The following is a 17,376-nucleotide window of genomic DNA, read 5'->3' on the forward strand; positions in this document are numbered from 1 at the left end:
TTTAAAAGCACGCAAACAGAGAAATCACATACTGCCCTGAGATGCTATTATTTGGTGGGTTACAGAAATAGATTGAGCAATTTGCCTTAGTCTTTTGGTTTGGGTCCAGTATCTCATGAACTGAGATCAGTGGCAAAAAAATTGGTCTGGTATTTTCACAGGGCAACCGAATATGCATAGAAGGGACCGTGGAGCTTGGGGTGGGCAGCACCGGGGTCGGTCCCTTCCCTGTGCTTGAAGCCATCAGCCCCACAGAGGGCACGGGGCAAAGCTTGCTGAGAGCACCGCGTGGGATACCCTTCAGCAGGCAGCACAGCCTTTCCCATCAGTATATATGCATATATGTATAGACACAGATACGTATAACCTTGCCTGTTTAAGCATGAGCACTAGGCTAGTGAGGTGAGTCAGTGGTGAAGTACCACTTCTGCTCTGAATTTCCTTGCTTTAGGTTGTTCAAGTCAGCTCTGTAGCTTTATTTTAGTATAGGTTTTAGGATTTAATTTCCTTTGCATTTTGATGGTACTGTTTAAAAAAAAAAATCTCCCTTTGTAATGGTACTTGCTCTGGCATCATAACATCTCTTTAAGAACCATTACTGTTTACTGCACATCAGTGTAAGTGCAAAAATCCTCTTTCATGTCAAAAAGATCTCTTTCCCCTAGCATTGTGCTACATTTTGGGGTGTGATGCCATTCGAATTACTGAGATTCATCCCTTAGCTTTGTATCTAGTTTGTGGACCTTCCCTGGATCAGATGCCGCATCATTTGTCCTATTTTGCGAACGTTATTGCGCAAACTTTGCTTAAAATCTATTAGATTTCTTTCTTATTGTCTGTACTTCACATATAGCACAAAGCAGAAATAGCTCATTAACATGATACTTCCATTACCATCGGATGAGATTCTTTGTGATGTAAAATACGCTGTTCAAAACCTCGCTGAAATAAATAGGGTATTTTGACTGTATATCCTATGCCGGTAAGTGGGCTACTGTTGGAGAAGTATGTATGTATAACCCGGGTCAAGCCGGAGTTAGTAACTTAGCCGAGCTAAGCAACTCTCTCTGTGGTTTAAACGTTGGAAGAGGAGAAATCGCAGCCGGACCCCCGATGTCAGCAGCCACTGCTTGTCCCCGCTCGTCCCCCCCCGGCTCTGGGGGGACGATGCCTTCCGAACCTTTTCCCTGCCTGCCCCTGTGCCTCACCTTTCCCCGCAGCCGGAGCACAAGGGCTGCCTGTTCCCCTGCCAGCTCCCTGCCTGCGGCTGCCCGGGAGCTGTGCCGGCGAGCGCCGCTCCCTGCCCGGGTTATCAGCGGAGGAGACGCCGGGCTGGTAGGAGAACTAGCTGTCGCACAAAGGGGGACAAGCCTCGAGCCAGCTGTTAGCCCCGGTGCCAGGGACGGCGTTCGGATTTGCGTCCCTCGAGTAAGAGTCCAAAAAATTTCATTTAATGCTAAAGGCATTTTTTTTTTTTTTTTTGCTTCCTCCCCCCCCCCCCTTTTTTTTTTCCTTTCTCTTTTAAAGAAGAGTGTATTCAAAAGTTCTGAAAAAATAAAGAAGCTACCTGCTGGCTCCTCTGATGAAAACATGGGCAGGCTATTTTTTCTGTCAAGGGCAAAAGATAGCAAGGCCTGGGAGGCTGTCCATGGAGAGCACAGGGTACATGCATTTCTCCGAGAGCGAGGTGCTTATAGGTACAGGATGTATAGTGTCCCATGGCTCATTTATTGCAGTGAGGTTTTTCCTTGGATAATTTATAATTCTATACAAATTTTAGCTTGATTTCTCTGCTGAAATGCGTCAGGTTTTCAAATCTCTGAGGCAAAAAAATGGCAGTGCTGGTAACGTGGCTGTCAGTGGCAGAAGTCACTGTGCAGGGGCGGTCCTCGTGTCAGGCAGGGCCGGTGGTCGGAGACCTTCACTCACGCTACCGAGCACGGAGATGAGTCCCGCGCTCCCTCCCTGGAGTGCTCACATCCTCCCTTCCTCGCGCAGCCAAACTTAAACAAGCATAAGAAAATTTTGAATGCAAGAACTGTAGATTAAGGCAGAAGTAAACTGTTTCATGATCCTCATCACAATGCAAATAAACCCTGCTACGGCTGATAACACGTGTGTGTTCGTTATATACAGACAAATCTGGAACTATAAAGTTCAGCCCATTCTTCAGTTGCTCAGAACTTTTTCCCAATATGCTCCAGCTCTATGTTCCTCATACCTGGTCTGACTTTGACACTGGCTTCTCCTTTAATTTGTCATTCTCTGTAGGGGAATCGATCGGGGTCCCTTCAGGATGCATTTGAGACATCCAAGATCAGAGGGAACAATCATTAATTTTCAAAAATGCTAGAAATGCAGTAATAAAATAAGAAACAGGTTTAAGCAAAATTGCAGACCTGAACAGACCGAAATTTGCAGCCATTAAAATTCCAATCCCTAATACAATTATTTTTTTCTTTTTTTTTTCCTTTCCTCAGACAGGTTTCCCTTCTTCAGTCTAACCAAGAATTAAACCCCAAATGTAGGGCAGCAGAAACCTGAATTAGAATATTCTGATCGAACTCATCTCTCAAAAAATATGTCAAACATGAAATCAATGTAAACATTGAATTGAAGTCATTTATAGAAATAGCATCACTTCCTTTTCTCTACAGATGGAAAGAGTTGCCTCATGCCTCTCATTCTGCCTACCAGAAAAAAGCCAAGGTGCCCTATCTCCCAGGGCAGGGGAAAAGAGAGTGGGGAATCAGATGACTTGCATTTGTGCTTTGGAAGTTGCTTAAATTTTCTACTTAATTTGATTAATTTTTCAAAGTACACCATGGAAAGGCAAGTGGCTTCTTTATTGATTGATTGGCAATCCTGTGCTGCCTTTATTTTCTACAGTTAAACAAAAATGCAAACAAAATATTTATGAAGCAATCATTGTAGTTTAGTGAAGATAAGCAGTATTTTTTTCTAGAGGTATTTGGAGAGCAGAGACTTGAGATTCAGTGTTTGTCAGAAAACAGGAGCTGCATGTAGTTCTTTCTTTGTCTCTCATTTGATTGGCATGCATTGTGTCAATTAATTGAATATATATATATATTTACACACACACTAAGTTATTGCCTGTGATAATAATGGAGATGCTTTTTCTGCCTTACCTAAAGAACAAGTGCATACTTGAAAGTTATTCACCAGCCTTTGTAGGTCAACTTCTTCCATGGAGCTTTGTTTCAATTGTCAGATCATAAAGCCACGGAAGGGTATAGATCGTGTTGCGTGTTCGGAGTGCTGGTAACAAATGGCACATTTTAGCATTTGGTCCTCTAGGTAGAAAAAATTAATCAGATGTCTGACAAGATTTGTTATTCGTCTCTATTTCAGGCTCCCTTTTTTTTTCCTTTTTTTTTTTTTTTTTTCCTGGCTTACAACAAATATTACTAACGGGTACTTTTAGGTTTTAAAATATGGACAACAGTACTCCATGCAGTAAAAGACTTGAACGATTAATGCTACCCTTATGCCTCTTTTGAGTAGTTTTAGCCATGGGGCTTGGCACTGCCACCATTGTCTTTGTGCCAAAAAATATCCGCAGCGGCTGCCGCATTCTAGTACTAGAGGGTTGTCTCGAAAATTCCGCAGTGAATGCGTCGGGTGTCTACATCGCTGTAGACGCTCTCTCCTTTTTAAAAACATTTTTTAAAAAAAGGAGAGAGAATCTTTAGCTCTTGCAAACCTCGGAAAACGCACAGTACAGGCTGGGTTGTTCAAGTGACTGAAAATGATGCATAATGTACAGTAAACGTAGAAATTCAGGAGAAGCTTTTGTATTTGTGAGCACAAATAGTTGCTTAAAGAGCCTACTCTTGCATATTATCAGCACTCTTGCAAATTTTATTATCTGAAACAAATGTGCCAGTGAATTTTAAGCAGAAAATCAACATCAAGAGTGTAGCTAATTTTAAATGGACAGTTTATACAAAAGATATTCCCCCCCCCAATGAAGTGTCATTACAAAAAGTACGATAATTTCATAATTACAGTTGATAGTGAAAATCTACGTATGTATATCTTTTTAATGGTTTCTTGACTTTTTCATGAATTTTGGTTATTTGTTCTTAATCGAGGAGGCGGATTTCTAGCTGTATGTGGGAACAACAACAACAACAACAAATGTAATAAAGTTAAAGGCTTACACTATCAGAATGAAATGTGTTCACTCATGATCTCCAAAGCTATCTGTTTGGTGGTAAAAGTGGATGCTATAGATGAAATCTTTACAAGGAGCATAATCCTAAAAAAAAAAAAGTCAATCTCCTGCTGGCTGCTGTGCCGCTTTGGTACCTCACAGACTTCGACAGAGTCCTGGACGAGTGCCCATTGATGTCATGGAAACACTCAAATTACTGAGAATGATTCATGTCTATGCTGTTCTCTTATCCTCCCCCACACAAATAGAAGTAGATTTTAACCCTGACAACTTGTAATTTGCAGTGGGTTTATTTTTGTATCTGGATAAATATTTTTTAACAACTGAAATTAAGATGAGGCTGCCTGTGTCTGATACGATAGAAAAGAAGATTACTGATACCCAGGCAGCAGTGAGAAGCGCGTTCAAAGTACCTTGTGTCGCTGCTTGTACTTGGTTCCCCTCGACCCTATTTTTCTGTTTGGGATTTTTTTTTTCCCCCGTCCTCACCGCTTGTTATTTGCATCGACTTTCTGGCCCTCTTGGGGTGATGGGAAGTAGCACACGTAACTCCAGGCGTGCCAGCAAGACATTTTGTTTTCCAATCTCGGCATTGGACTCGGGGATTCACGATTAAAATTTCATTGTCATTTCAATCTTGAATTATTTCTGCAAAGGCTTCCAGTACTCTGAACCTGAGGGGGGCTATGGAGTGGGTGATCCATCATTTTTGTATAACCAGATACAAGTGCTTTCAAAAGTTATTACATGCGCAAATGTCCTATGAATTGCAAATAAATTTTGGAGGTTCCCCTGTATAAGTAACTACTGCACGTGGAAAACAACAAAACCAAAACCAACTGAGAAACAAAAGCAAGCAAGAGTCTTAAACTGTGATGAGGAGAAAGGTGATTTTTTTATTCCAAGCCACTTGCAATAGTCAAACTTTATCAATAATACCTCTGAAGGGCAATCAAACCTAGTAGCTGTATATCAAAGGAAGGGCTTGTGGAGTCAATGTGGCCACACCATTTTGGGAACGATTAAAATTAACTCCATCATTCTTTGTCTAACGACCTGCCTCACCATGGGTTCTTTATGAAATTTGGATCGCATTGGGAAAACGGAGCACAGCAGAGCCGTGCGGCCGTCGGGCAGTAGCAGCGCCAGCTCGGGACCCCTCACCACTGCCTTGCTCGGGCCCCGGCAATGGGCGAGGTCGGTGGATATCGTCGTCGTTATAACCTGATATTTCTAAACACAGTTAAAGGACGTTTTTTAATGGCTCCGGTAGGTATGCTAGCACAGCGGCTTTATCTCGGCGGCGCAGGCTTTGGCGTGGGGCTGCCACCGCGTCTCTCGTAGGTGGGGGTGTGCAGCCACGTGAACCCGGCTTCTGGGTGCAGAGGTGTCCCCGGCATCGCTGGGAGTTGCGCGCAGAGATAAACTGAGCATCTGGTCCCTAGTAACTGGTACTGTGTGTTGTGGGTTTTATGCCCCAGCCTATAATAAAAACTTTAATTTTATGAGTGATTTTTACTGTGTTCTTGGATGTTTTGTTAGATAATACCTCCCCCCCTCCCGTGATTATCCTCACCATAAGGGTGGTCTTTTAGTGTCAATATGTTTTGTATCAGCCCTCTTGACTGCTCTTTGTCTCCGGAGCACGTGGTGCGGTGCTGCTCAGCCATGACTTAATGCTTTGCAGAAACCACCTCTTCCCTTCTTGATTTTGCTTGAGTCTGGCCATTCAAACCTGAAAGAACCTTTATTTTCCTTTGCAAATATAGCATAACCGTAACCGGTACTGCAAGTCAGGCTGCTGGTTCTGAGTGTTAAAGGCTTCCTGGGAAAAAAAAAAAAAGAAAAAGAAAAGGGCGCTTAGGGCTGGCAGAGGGTCTGGGCGGTCCTTGGGCCCCCGCTCGAGTCCCAGCACCGCCGGGGCAGCCCCAGCCCTGGTGGCAAATGACGAATTCCCAGTCGGTGTCTTTCCCCGGCGTAAATTCCATCGTCACCTCGATCACGGGGGAATTTCCTCCTGGGAAAGAGAGCGGGGAGCCGCATCGCCAGCAGCTCCTGGGTGTGAAGCTGGCTGTCCGGAGAGCCGGCAAGGGGCTCATCATGCCCCCGGCGCAGCGCTGGGGTGGCAGGGGACAGGTAGGGTGCCTGGGTGCTCAGCCCCCAAGGCGGGGGGGAGGCGCGGAGGAGGTCTGCTCGCACCTTCAGCCAGCTGGTGGAAGCCCGTTAAATCCCGGTTCCAGGAAGTGTGTGGAGCAGCGCAGCCGAGATTAGGAAGTTTATTTCACATCACCATCCTCAGCATGAAAAAGTGTTAATCCCTTTCTGTTGCCTACGTGCATTACGCAGTCAGCAGTGCCTATTTTACATATGTAAACAGCACTAGGAAAATGTGGTGAACATCATATAAAGTGCTTGGAGAAGCTATATATATATCTGTTCATATGTGTTATACATCTTCTTTTTTTTTTGTTAACAGGTAAAACAGAAAGGGGTTCGTACTCATCGTATGGAAGAGATTCGAATTTACAGGGTTGCCACCAGGTAAGTGAAAGTCTGCTCAGCAGAGGGGTTGTGATAAATACTCTGATAAATGAGGTTTGCTTCTTAAAGTTGTACGTCTTAGGGATAGGCTCCATCATAAACGGCAATGGCTGCAGATGTGCGTTTCTCAGAAATGGGCTTTATTTGCAAATGCAGGTTTTAAAGCTCCTGCCTGAGCTTTTCTAGCCAGGATACAGTTACTGGAGACTATGAGTACTTGGGTTGACCTAATACCGCCCTAGTCAGAGCTGCTGTGAACTATTGATTGTTGTCCCTTGCAACAATGCCGCACTGTTCAGCATGGCGGGTCCTTCCCAACAGCACAACTTCAGAAATTACAGAAGTGGAAACACACCGCAGAGCTTGTGTCAGCCCCTAGCTTTGGATGGCTACTGCAATAAATTATAGTTTTCATAGAATCTGTATGATGTTGTGTGAAAACAAGGTTGTATTGAGGGATAAAAATGTCTGTGAAAATATGATTTGTTGTCCCTTTTTGTTTCTGAATTGTTTTTGGCTGGAAGTCAAGGCCAGCAGGCTAACAGCAAAGCCGTCTCAAGGGAAGCATGCGTGAGCTAGAAAAATAAGAGTAGTTTAATTAAATAATAAAATGCCAATGTAATACAAAGGTATAGCATGTGTGTGTGCGCGCCTCTCTGCACTTTGCATTTGCATACTTTTAAGTCTCCAGAGAAAGTCTGAGTCTAAAAATACTATCAATAGCCAAAAGTCTGTGCTTTGTTTCAAGACAATTGATTTTTTTAAAAGACACTTTCTTTTTAATTTCAGTAGCAATATTAATCGTGTGTTTAAATTCATTTTGCTCTTGAAGAGTGCTAGGCTTCCTTTCCTTTTTCTAAGTGCAGTAGCTTCGCACTTTGGAAAACTATTGAAAGACTTTAATAGCCTTCTTAATATTCAAAGCTTTATACTGTTCAAATCTGCCAGGAAAAAAAACAAACCAAAAACAACCAACAAAAAACAGCCAAAATGCATATTATTTCCCTATAGGAAAGGGAAATACTTGATCTCTGCTTTCCTTTCATATGTCTGTGTTCTTTAATAATGTGGGGAAACAGCCTATTCTTACGTCGTTGGTCTGGGTTTTTCTTAAACACTTAGTGTAGAGAAACGAAGCCATTTGAGCAATTAAACAGAAATTTCTGTTCACAGTGCGCACGTGTCCGCCATCAGTAGCGGCCGGAGGCCGGGGCAGTGCTGTCGGCCGGCTGTCGCCGCGTGCCCCTTCCCTCCGCAGCCCCGCGTGTCCTGGGTCGCATCCCGGCCCCCGCGCCTGGACGGGCTCCCTCGGACGGACGGACGGGCTCCCACGGACGGATGGATAGGTGCAGCCGTCCACCGCAGGGGAAGCATCCCGGGAACGCTGAGCGGCGCTGGCAGGGAGCTGGGCTGCGAGCCCCGTGCCCCCGCTGCGATGCTGTGGGCTCCTGCGTGGGACCCTGCCTGCGGGTCTGGTTTCGGAGGTTTTTCGGCAGCGGGCGGCAGTTTCCCTTGCGCAGGTGGCTGCGGGGCCCCTGCCGCTGGCCGGCGCGGAGCTGCTCTGCTTTACCCTTCCGCTAACGGGGCCGGTGTCAGCCCGGAGGGAGGTGAGGTTTGTTCTGCTGCCAGAGAGGCCCCTGTGCTTGCCGGTCGTCGTCTGCGTCGTTTTGAGTTTTGGGGACGTTTCCTGTGCAAAGTTTTGCACGCTGAGCTTGGACCGGGAAGGGTGATAAGGGAAGGCTGCTTTGCCTTGCTTAAAGCACAATTAGCTATGTTTAATTCTATGTAGAACAAACTGGAAGGATGCAGAGATGCTCGCTGGTGAAGGTTTGCAGGCCAAGCCTTGAAAGTAAAGTTAGTGATGCACTGAACCTTCACATACATAACTCTTGAGTGAGTTGGTAAATGACTTGGTGATTTCACTTCCAATAACCAGCACAGATAAGTGCAGAAGGTCGCATGTGTAACCTTACCCTCATCTGATCCAAACCAACTGCAGTAGCTCTTAATTAGTTTTAGGAGCCATTTCTAGCTAGTGCTCTTTGCTTTAAAATCCTGGTATGCTTTTGCTTTCTATTGCTAGGAGGTAGCAGGATGTGTTTCTGTCCCCAGTGCGTGCTCAGCGTTGGGGATATTGTCCCCAGTGTGTAGTAGCACCCGTCCAAGGGTGAGACCTGTCTCCTCTGCAGCTCCAGCCTCTTGGAGATCCCGCTCTGCTGCTCTCTTGGGTCTGCTGCAGTTTCACGTTTCATCTGAAAACATACCTTTTCTTTGCTGCATTTTGCTTTTTGTTTTTCTTTCAGTCTTACTGTGTTTGAATGATCTCGTGATACTGCAAGTAAGTTAGAAACTGTTCCTGAGTTCAGAACGGCACTACACTTCAATAAGTTATATGGTCTATATATGCCTTGTGTGTGGAGTCTTAATGTGACCCGTACTGTGGCCCCTTTGTGCACCCATATCTGTGAATATCTCCAAGACGCAGATGTGTATTTTCTTTACTTTGGAAGTAAAAAGTTAATCTTAGAATCTAAGGGCAGAGAGGTGCAGCTGTAGGCTTGAGAAGACAGTTTGCTGTAAACACAATTTTTTCTTAAGCATCCTCAGCTCTGTGTCCCACCCAAAGCGCGGTGGCATTTTGCACAGCATTTTGCTCTTGGTGGTAGCGGAGAGTGACCTGGTGCCAGATACCCCCAGCGTCATATGATACAGAAATTACTCAGCGTGACGTTACTGCAGCATCACCGCACCCGCGGTGCTGGGAGCGTGGTGGGGTCGGGGCAGCTCCGATCAATCCCGTGGGGACGGCTGGCGGGAGCTGCGGACCCCTCCCGGCCCTGCTTGTGCCGTGCCACCGCCTGGCTTGGCCTCTCTCGGCCAAGTGACAGATCAGCAAACAGCTGAAACCCCTCGTGGGGAACTGCCGGGTAATTGCCGTAACGAGGATGGTTGCCCGCAGAAACAGGCAGCGCGGTTTCTGCCTTGTCTTTTCATGCAGTACCAACCACCTGCAGGAGAAGTCCACACGCCGCTCCTGCTCGCCAGACTTCTCTTCTGGTCCAGAACACAGGAGAGGACAAACCTGAAAGTGCCAACGAGCTCCAGCCTTTCGGCGAGCTCCTTCGTAATGTGTGAAAAAGAGGATAAGCCCCGACGGGCAGTGCAAACCAGGGGGATGCTGAGCATCGCAGCGCCGCTGCCTGTCCTCTGTGCCAGGGAATACGGTCTGTCAAGATACCAGAAAAACCCCAACATTTATTCCAATAAACAAGCCAATGGCTGTGGCTGTAGTATGAGAGTTAATGCATTTTTTTTCCCTGAACAATAGCATTGAATAATTATTTTTCACGCTGTGGTGGACCAATTCTGGAGTTTCCTCAGGAGTCAGTTGGTACAGACATGGTCGGTTCTCTGGATGGATCCTTGATTATATCTACATGGCAGTGCCCTGTGGTTGTGTAGCGTCAATGAAAAACTGATGGAGAAAACCCTACCTATCCGCTCTCCTTTTCTTTGGTTTCATTCATGAAAATTTGAGGATTATTAGGAAGATACTACAATAAAAGTGCAAATAATAAAAACTCCAATCCATGGAATAGGGTCTTTCTTTCTACTGAGAGCATCCACTTTCTTGAAGTATAGTGGAAAAATAGGTGAAGCAGATGACCAGTGCCCAGACAGGAAGGAGCAAAAAATATTTCTAAAATAAGAATCTCTCGAATTCCTGAAAGGTACAGAAGGAATAATGCTTAATGCTGAGGCTGGACCATCTGTTGTCTGTTCTCCAGGCTGCAGAACTATCAGGATCCACCAAATTATTAACAAGTGTGAACCTTCAGGCTTAAAAGAAAATTAAATGCTACAAGCCTATTGCAAGACTTCTAGGATGTGCTTTCACATGTATTGAGAAAGATTAGCTTATCTAGACAGAAGATATTGAAGAAAACTTGGTGAATTCCAAAGGAAATATTGGTGGTGATACTGCAGATCGTTGAGAATCCCCTGAAGCCTTGGGTTATCCGAGGGACTGGAGTAGTGGCAGTAGCTGTGTGAGCTCCTTTTTCCTAAACCCAGGAGGAGCATGCAGATTTTGTTGATTTCTGAAAGGTAAATTGCTACCTCCAGATGTGATGCATTGCTCTCTGTAGATGAGTTCCTGGAACAATTAAGGAAAACTAAATACCTAACGATATTGAACTTGCTACCTATTAATCTTCTGGTAGGAAAAAAACCAACAACCTCTTTTCACACAAATAGCAGCAATGATCTGAGGTTTCATCCCTGTGCTGTGTTCACACCAATGAGAGAAGAGGTCAGATACACAGCAACCCATTTACTTCAAGATGATTTTTATTTCTGAGCCTAGGGCCCAATTGGGCTCTCACTGAAAACCATAGCAAATACAACACTGATTACAGTGGGAATGGAAGAAAGCTTATCTTGGGAACTATTTAATTCCATTAGAGAGAAGTCATCTAAGAAACATGTACCAAAGTTGTTGTCAAGACACTTTTGAAACACTGGCTTCATTGAAGTTAATGACAAAAATCTCATTTCATTCAGTGAAGTCAGGATTTTGCATGTTGTCTTAATTCTGTGCTACTTACCATTTCCCCAAAGATCAATTTTTTTTTATATTGTGCTGGTTTTGGGGGGATTAGCAAGGCAGTAGTATTAAAAAAAGTGCACCTACTTGATTTCTCTAACTTTATTCTAGTTTCCTGTATTAGTCTGTATTCTTGGTTGGGTACTCAGATGGTAAGTAAGGGTCTGCACATGGTAGTGAAGAACAATGCATCTGCTTCTTTATTTAGAGAGCTTCATGTAAGTCAGCCCTGTAAAGAGGTAAAGGCAGAAGGAGCTAGAAGAAATGAAATGGTGGGTGGAACTGAGCATCAGCCGCTCCACTGCATCAGCGATTGCAGAGCAGGGGGTGGTGCAAGGGTGTGCGTGAGCATCGTGGTGGGAGCAGGGAAACGCTCTGGAGGAAATGTGAGTACCTTGCTCTGGCTGGAGGATCAGCTTGTAAATCACGATGCTTCGGTTTCCCAATTACAACTAACAATGAGGGGCTGTGTTAATGAGAGAGGCATGGATTTGACGGATGGACCACTTGGTGGATAAGGAATTGGCTGGATGGTCACACTCAAAGGGTTGCAGGCAATGGCTCGATGTCCAAGTGGAGATGGGTGACGAGTGGCGTTCCTCAGGGGTCGGTATTGGGACCGGCGCTGTTTAACATCTTTGTCGGCGACATGGACAGTGGGATTGAGCGCACCCTCAGCCAAAGTTTGCTGATGACACCAAGCTGTGTGGTGCGGTCGACACGCTGGAGGGAAGGGATGCCGTCCAGAGGGACCTTGACAGGCTTGAGAGGTGGGCCCGTGCGAACCTCATGAAATTCAGCGAGGCCAAGTGCAAGGTCCTGCATGTGGGTCGGGGCAATCCCAAGCACAAATACAGATTGGGCGATGAGTGGACAGAGAGCAGCTTTGTGGAGGAGGACTTGGGGGTGTTGGTTGACAAGAAGCTCAACATGACCTGGCGATGTGTGCTCGCAGCCCAGAAAGCCAACCGTATCCTGGGCTGCATCACAAGAAGCGTGACCAGCAGGTCGAGGGAGGTGGTTCTCCTCCTCTACTCCGCTCTGGTGAGACCCCACCTGCAGTACTCCCTTCAGCTCTGGGACCCCCAACATGAGAAGGACATGGACCTGTTGGAGCGAGTCCAGAGGAGGGCCACGAAGGTGATCAGGGGGCTGGAGCACCTCTCCTATGAAGACAGGCTGAGAGAGTTGGGGTTGTTCAGCCTGGAGAAGAGAAGGCTCTGGGGAGACCTTATAGCAGCCTGCCAGTACCTAAAGCGGGGCTACAAGAAAGCCAGAGAGGGACTTTTTACAAGGGCATGTGATAGGACAGGGCGTAATGGCTTCAAACTGAAAGAGGGTGGATTTAGATCAGATGCAAGGAAGAAATTCTTCACTGTGAGGGAGGTAAGAGGTTGTGGCTGCCCCATCCCTGGCAGTGTTCAAGGTCAGGTGGGATGGGGCTTGGAGCAACCTGGTCTAGTGGAAGGTGTCCCTGCCCATGGCCGGGGGGTTGGAACTGGATGATCTTTAAGGTCCCTTCCAACCCAAACCATTCTATGAATTCTACAGTGCTTATAAAACACTGATATTCCTTAGTGCAAGAGGATCTGGATTCACAAAATACTGTTATTAGACTAATGGTAACGTGTGCTGCTTATAGTAGTGTGGCTCCACTAATCGGTTAATAGTTGACGAGACCGACTTTGAGTAATCCAGAGCTATTGCGCTTTTCTGAGCAATAGTTAATTCAAAAAAGCAATGAATAAAGAGAACTGCAAAATGAGCTTGATGGCCAGAAAACATACACCATAGATTTCCAAGGCAACCCTCGAGATTGTATGTGGGAATAAATTAGATAGTCCTTTGAAAATTTGGATTATGCCTTTTTGGCAAATGCATAGTAACAGATACTTAGCTTTTAAGGTGTTTTAACTTAAAGCAAATCCCCAAATCCTAAGATGACTTGTTTTTACTACCAAGTCTTTTAGAAAGTGAGTCTAAATGTTGGTTTTGGATGTACTGATTTACTTGATGTTCAAGAAATACTCTCAGAGGCCATTTGGAACCATCCCACTGTTAAAAAGCTGACTCTAGAATGAAGTGCTAAGGTAAAAGCTAGTGGAGTTGTACAAGCTCAGCCAGGCGTTTTTTTGCCCCTTTTTTTTTTTTCTTTTCTTTTAGTAAAACACAACTGCTACCAAAATATAGTAAACTTTATCCAGATTGAGATCATATCTGCTAGCCATCAGCTTAATTCAAGATACCACAGTAAGAGAAAAGCCAACCACCAGAATGACATAGGCATGATGTTTAACTTTGTTTTTATTGCAGCTTCAGTTCAAACAAGCAGCATTAGAGGCTGCAACAAAATGGCTCCTTCGCGCATTTACAATGCTGTAGGCATCCGAGGGCAGTCCGCCCAAACCTGCAGCAGCTCTGTGGCTTTCCAGGATTTCCTGAGGGACTGTATCGGCAGCAATTTATTCAAGGAATCCAGATCAGAAAGGAGTAGACTCCGAGATCCGAAGAAGTCAGAGGGATGTGACTGGCAGGGCAGCGTTCCTGCAGAGAGTGTTTCTGCACTGTAACACAATGTATATTGTTTAACTTGCCTCTTCTCTGTCTTCCTTTCAGTACTTTTTCTCCGACTCCCCTCTTCCTCCTTGCTTTCCCGTGTTCTCTTCTCTCCCTGCAAAACCTCCGTCCCGTCCCTCTGGAAGCAGTGGTCTGGGTTTCCGAGAGGCTTCTGTTCAAGGGCACAGCAGGCTGCCATGGCGAGTGAATGTGCCAGTTCTGGCTGAGGTTTCTAGAAACTCATTTAAAAGTTCACGCAGACCCAACCGGAGTTCAGCCTTCTTGTAGCTGCTAATGTTTTCCCGTATACTCTCCCATCAGATCTGACTCCAAATATTTGTTGGACGTTGCAGTCTCTTCACGGACGCTACGCGCTCTTTCCTGACGTCCCTCCTCCTGCGTGCGCGTGGATCCTCTCTCCTTTACCTCCCGTCTTTTCTTACTCCCCTGGCCCTCTGTGACGGGCGAGAGGAGCCTTTGGCACACAGTGGGGCTTGCGGCCCCCTCTCCGTTCAGCTGGGACAGCCAAGGTGCTTTCTCAGAAGGTTTTCTTATTAGATGCATGTGGCGTTTTATCCTCTCTGTGTCATAGCTCGCTCCGAGGGGAGAAGTCATTGGCTTTTCCTCCTTGAGCAGGTGGCTGCGTGGCCGACACGCTCCCCGCTTCCCTCCTGTCCCATCCCTTTCTGTTCCCTACCTACAGTAGCAGGCTGAACGTTTCCCATGGAGGAAGGCGAGGAAAGCCTTGGATTTTAATTCTTGAATGTTTGTGGCTCAGTGAGCGTAGTGGAGGGAGGATATGCCATAGCTTTGACAGAGATTTTGTATAGAAGTAACAGAAGTATTGCTGGAAAACTTGAAAATGAGTGTAATGGGAATGAAAGGAAAGACACAGGCGGCTTCTGCAGCAAGTGCATGTGGATTAACTCAGCCCAGCTGCCCATGCCCGCCTGTCTGTGTGTCCGGTAAGGCTGTAAATCCTTGCATAATGCTGTTCTTCTCATGCTGAGAAGGGAATGGACAGAAATAGCTATTGCCCATTTTCTCTTTTCTTCCAGAAGTGTTGGGACTTCCTTTTTCTGCTGTGAATTATTGAATTGTTGCAACATCTCTAATTATATGAAGAGGCGTCCAGCAAAGACAGAAGGGGAAAAAAAAAAGCAGGAGGGATTATCTTTTTTATCTGATATGTACTTTTAAAAGGTCCTTCTTCAGTGCTTCATTCAGCATGAGATTGAGACTAATGCATATTCTGAAATCAGGCTTCTGATTTAAGCCGCTAAAGAATAACTATTACAAAAATAACCCTGGTAGCATCACACAGGGGCTTCCCACATCTCGGAGACCTCACCAATAAGCGCATGAATGCTGCCCTGTGCATTTAAATGCTCCTGGTTTTCTTGAATTTGATCAACAACACATTCTTCACTACCTTGCAGAGCACTTTGGGGGTTTGCTTTCTTTTTCCCTTTTTTTATGGCCTGCCCAGCTTTTCATAGTAAACAATAAAAAAGATGGTATTGTGACTGCAGACAGGAAAGGTGTGAACCGAGGTGGTGTGTGTGTGTGTCTGTGCACGGAGCTGCTGCGCTCTGAACTGCTTCTAATTTGTACTTTGTTCATGAACGTCAGGGCAAAGAATCTTTCCGTTTTATTGGTATCGTATACAATAAGTTATTAAATTTCATCTCTGTAATACACCTGCAGTAAAATAACAAAACATTACTGCACTTAAGGAACATGTGTGTGTGTTGCAATGTTCCACCCCTCCCTTCCAAACAGCTGCTTACGGATTTCAAGATCCATTGTATATATTCCCTAGAGCCCACCTCTAATAATCGAGACACATCTGCCATTGCAGTATTATAGGCATATGTAGTTTTATTGAAAACTATACCTGTATATAAAAAAATTAAATAACTCCTACCTCAATTAAATTGGCAAGCTACCTTTTCTGAAGATCATATTGCAGACCTCTGGAGACACAGTGAGTTCATTTTATTCTTCTGTTACAAATTACTTAGTATTTTTTTGCTTAGTCAAATAACTAGCTTTCCTCTCATTTTGATGGCAAGATTCCCTATAATAATTTCTCTTTCGTTCTCCCTCCCTGTAAAAAACGCACAAAAGCTGTACTAAAGTGATAAAAGATACCTAAGGTACCAAGGAATTTAGGTTCCTACGAAGTCTATTGCTAATCCACTTTTTGTGATTAGATGGGAAGTGTCAATGCCCTTAACAAAAGCTCCTGTGCTTTGTTTATTTGCTTTTAAGTATTTGAACACTCTGACTTCTTGACTGAGCAATATGTACTTACCAGCCACAGCTGTGTGTGGATATGATGTGCTCCATAGGAAACATGGTACAAAATAGAATTACACTGTATTGTACGTCTAGCCTTTGGCTAAAGTAAATGCAAAGAGAAAATGCTCCTTGCCCCTAAAGTCCAAAATTCCTCCTCAGCGGCTACAGCCATACTAACCTCTCGCATAGGTATAATCTTGCATGTGGGGTAAGGAGACGGAGTAGCTGAACTCTGAATCTGGCTTCCCCTGACTTCGTCAGTACACGTTCCTGCCCCAAGCACAAATGATCAATATGAATGGATGAAATTCTGGCTCCCGTGAGGTCAATGGCAGAAGTCCCATTTGGTTCAGTGGAGCTGGGAAGCAGAATTTTGCCAGGTAACTTCTGTGGTAATTTATAGTTGGAGAAGATTCACCTCTGTCGTCATTTCTGCTCGAGCATCTCGCTTTGGGAGATGGAATCATTGCTTCTGCTCCAGAAATTAGTTCTAGCGCCCATAAACTATCCTCCTGTGATTGTGGGCACGTTGTGGACTAATGTTTTTGATGTTACAGCACTAAAATAATGACATAAGAGATAAAATTTCCATGTTAATCAAATGTATTAAAGGAACAGACTTAAGTTCAGATGTCTGAATGGCTCATTTAGCAGAATTCCTCATGCATCCAGAAAGACACGGTTTCATTGTCCATGTCATAATTGAAGAAATGCTAAAACCCAATACTGCAATTTAGTGGTAAAAGGAGTGCTTTTCTCTTAGCCCTTTGGATCAAATGTTAAGCTGAGGGCTATTTTGTTGGAAGTGAGCATTCCAAGGGCACCTTTCTGGAGCTTATAACCTGGCAACAGAATAACACTGCGATTTGTAATGTGCAATAATAGGTTTATGTTGTGGTTGAGTGCTAATAGGAGCTTGGTTCGCCTTCGCAGTCGCTGCACTCTGACTTTCTGTGCTATCGTGAATGCGATAAAAAGGGGAATGATGCTTGCGTGCAGTTGTACTGTGGCAGGTTGTGGGCTCGCTATGCTGCACGTTACTGGTTCAGGTCTGGTCAGTGTTTGATGGAAGACCTCCAGCAAAAAGACAGGCTATGCTTTGACTAATTCTGGCAGTTTTCAGAATTGACTATTGAGTGCCACGTTGTACAAGGGTGATAGCTGGGGATGC

The 17,376-nt window shown here is 45.0% G+C and overlaps 1 protein-coding gene across 20 annotated transcripts in view; it reads left to right on the forward strand.

The window, feature by feature from the left end:
• TCF4 (transcription factor 4) overlaps positions 1-17,376 on the forward strand; it is a 246,577-nt gene that overhangs the window by 114,658 nt on the left and 114,543 nt on the right. For all 20 annotated transcript variants that reach the window (XM_069775312.1, XM_069775317.1, XM_069775314.1 and 17 more), the window contains one exon: positions 6,675-6,739. In XM_069775312.1, coding sequence (XP_069631413.1) covers positions 6,675-6,739 — 65 coding nt within the window. The remainder of the gene's footprint in view (positions 1-6,674; positions 6,740-17,376) is intronic.

This window comes from Haliaeetus albicilla, chromosome W, assembly GCF_947461875.1.
Source record: "Haliaeetus albicilla chromosome W, bHalAlb1.1, whole genome shotgun sequence".
Lineage (NCBI taxonomy): Eukaryota > Metazoa > Chordata > Aves > Accipitriformes > Accipitridae > Haliaeetus > Haliaeetus albicilla.